Genomic DNA, 2,299 nt, shown 5'->3' on the forward strand with positions numbered 1-2,299 from the left:
TTACTTTACCTCTTGAGAACACCAAGCAAAGTGGGGTCCACAAAGCAAACAATCTTCACAAGTCACCACACTCTCCAGAGTACAACTTCCTAGATTTAAATTCAGGAAGATAAGAGAGAGTAATAATAGGCTTACGGATTCAGTTTCTCTCAATGTGCTATCTTTTCAAACTGTTGAAAGTAAAATATAGAAAACTACTGCACATTAATTAAGAATATTGCTAAAATGCCATCATTTAAAATATTTACCTTTATCAGTTTTATGTCCACGGGGTTAATGTTTAACTTTACCAGTCATACAAGTACTAGCAGCAATTTTTAGAAAAAATACCTTTTGGATACCACAAGATTACTCCTCTATTGGAAACTTTCATTTTATTACCTGCTAAGTTTAATTCATGAGCTATAGATTTAATAAATTCTCAGCATACCCAGAAATTTTAGAGAATTAGTCCTGTATACATGTTTGCATTCATTTTGTTCTGCTTTTTAGGGTAGTTGATAAGTTAAAAGGATGTTAAATAGCACAGAAACATAAGCAGAGCCAGGAATGGAATTTGAAATGTCACAACAGATCAAACTTTAATTTGCATAAGTACATCGGCTCAAAAATGTACAGGTTTGATACACATAGCGCTATCTTATAAACATGTAAATCTTAAGTACATTCACAGACTAGACATACTGCCCCCTACTAAAAAAAAAATCATAATTCATTAAGCTGGAAAGAATCACTGAATAGAAAACACTAAATGCCTGGAGCCAGTGTATATTAAGTTGCTAAGCATAAAACAATGCTAACTGCACTTTTAAAGAAATAGAATTCACTACTTGTGAGCCTTACCTTGTACATTGTTAGTTCTTTGCAGAAATAGAAAGAACAGGCAAAGCAATTCAATCCCCATTCGTTTTCAGTTCTGGCTGTGTAAACAAAAATCTTAACATATTAATTATCATCCATGTAAGTGCAGAACGTTGTAAAAATCAGTGCCCTGAAGTGTACATTTTACGATGTTACTTACACTGGTTTACAGAGAAATTTCAAAACTAACCTGACAGAAAATTAATTAGAATGAGAACAAAAGCTACCTGGATAGGTGAAGAAGGCAGGCTGAGCATAAAAGCAACTTCAACATGGTTATGGAGCTTAACACTGTTCTTTATCACACTTCCTTGTTTTCCTTATAAGGAAGACAGGTATACAATAATAAGGAGGTGGGGAAATTCATTCAGGTGCAGCTTTTTGTCAATAGCAGCAGTGTCGCTGGATCCTAGAAAAATCTGTCCATGGCATGTGTATCAAATGTACAGTTAATTACTCTAAAATAATCTCAAGCCTTGTTCTTGTTGTGATAGAGTTCTATAGCCAAGCTGGTCATACTTAGTGAGGTGACTGTGTCCGTAGAAATGTATAAATCCCATTTTTTTCAGGTCTCAGGCCACAGAGTGAATCTCGTAACATCAGCTGTGGAAAGAAAACAAATCAAATCAAATCAAACCAAATCAAACCAAACCAAATCAAATCACTTTAACTTTTTATAACTGAATAATAACATACACCCAACTTAGGCATATAAAATACAGAACACCTTATTTTTAACACTAAAACATAAAAAAAATATACATTATTCTGAAACCAAGCTCCTAAACAAATAAGCCTGCTATGATAGAGCTCATGAAGTATGCAAAGTAGAAGAGCAGAATAATGACAACAGACTTCAGAAAAAAAAACCCAAAAATTTCTTGGTTTGCTTTGAGAAAGACATGGCAGATCAGTTCCCTGAGGAAGCAAGTCTAAGGGGGAAAAGGACCTCAGAATATCTGTCAGTTTCTTTAAGGATCAATATTAAGGGCATGAGCAAACTGCCAATGCAAAGGGTGGTGGTGTGGAGAAAAGACACATAAGGTGACAGGCTCTGTGGATGGGGTGGAGGGAGGGGGAGGGGAGAAGCTGTGGATGCAATACTGTTGATGCTGTTTTCCACACTATTCTCATTAACAAGCTAAGATGTACACACTAGACCAGGGCTATCCAACTTCAGAGCTGCCAGGAACAGTATGCCACACAGGTCACAGGGCCCAGGCTGCACACTGTGCAGGCTACATGCTGCAGAGGCCTCATGGACTCCCTAGGACCCCTCCCTCACTGCATGAAGGCCTCTGGCCCCCTGTTGCTGTGTGAGCCTCCAGTGCTACCATCACACGTGCGATCCCCCTGACTGGTGCCATGTGAGCAGCATGAGCTTCCTTCATCCTCCTGCCTGCTGTGCACATCCATTGCTGCCAGCGTTACATTAGAG

At 38.2% G+C, this 2,299-nt stretch overlaps 1 protein-coding gene across 1 annotated transcript in view; it reads right to left on the bottom strand.

Moving 5' to 3' along the window:
* The window catches only part of ITGB6 (integrin subunit beta 6), a 107,682-nt gene extending 106,522 nt beyond the window's left edge, over positions 1-1,160 (bottom strand). The window contains exons 1-3 of the mRNA XM_019522693.1: positions 1,089-1,160; positions 844-920; positions 10-89 (exon numbers count right to left, since the gene is read on the bottom strand). Of these exons, the coding sequence (XP_019378238.1) occupies positions 10-89; positions 844-904 (141 nt within the window). The 5' untranslated portion in view covers positions 905-920; positions 1,089-1,160. The remainder of the gene's footprint in view (positions 1-9; positions 90-843; positions 921-1,088) is intronic.
* Between the last annotated feature and the right edge of the window lie 1,139 nt (positions 1,161-2,299).

This window comes from Gavialis gangeticus, unplaced genomic scaffold (genome assembly GCF_001723915.1).
Source record: "Gavialis gangeticus isolate Ggan-Ray unplaced genomic scaffold, GavGan_comp1, whole genome shotgun sequence".
NCBI lineage: Eukaryota > Metazoa > Chordata > Crocodylia > Gavialidae > Gavialis > Gavialis gangeticus.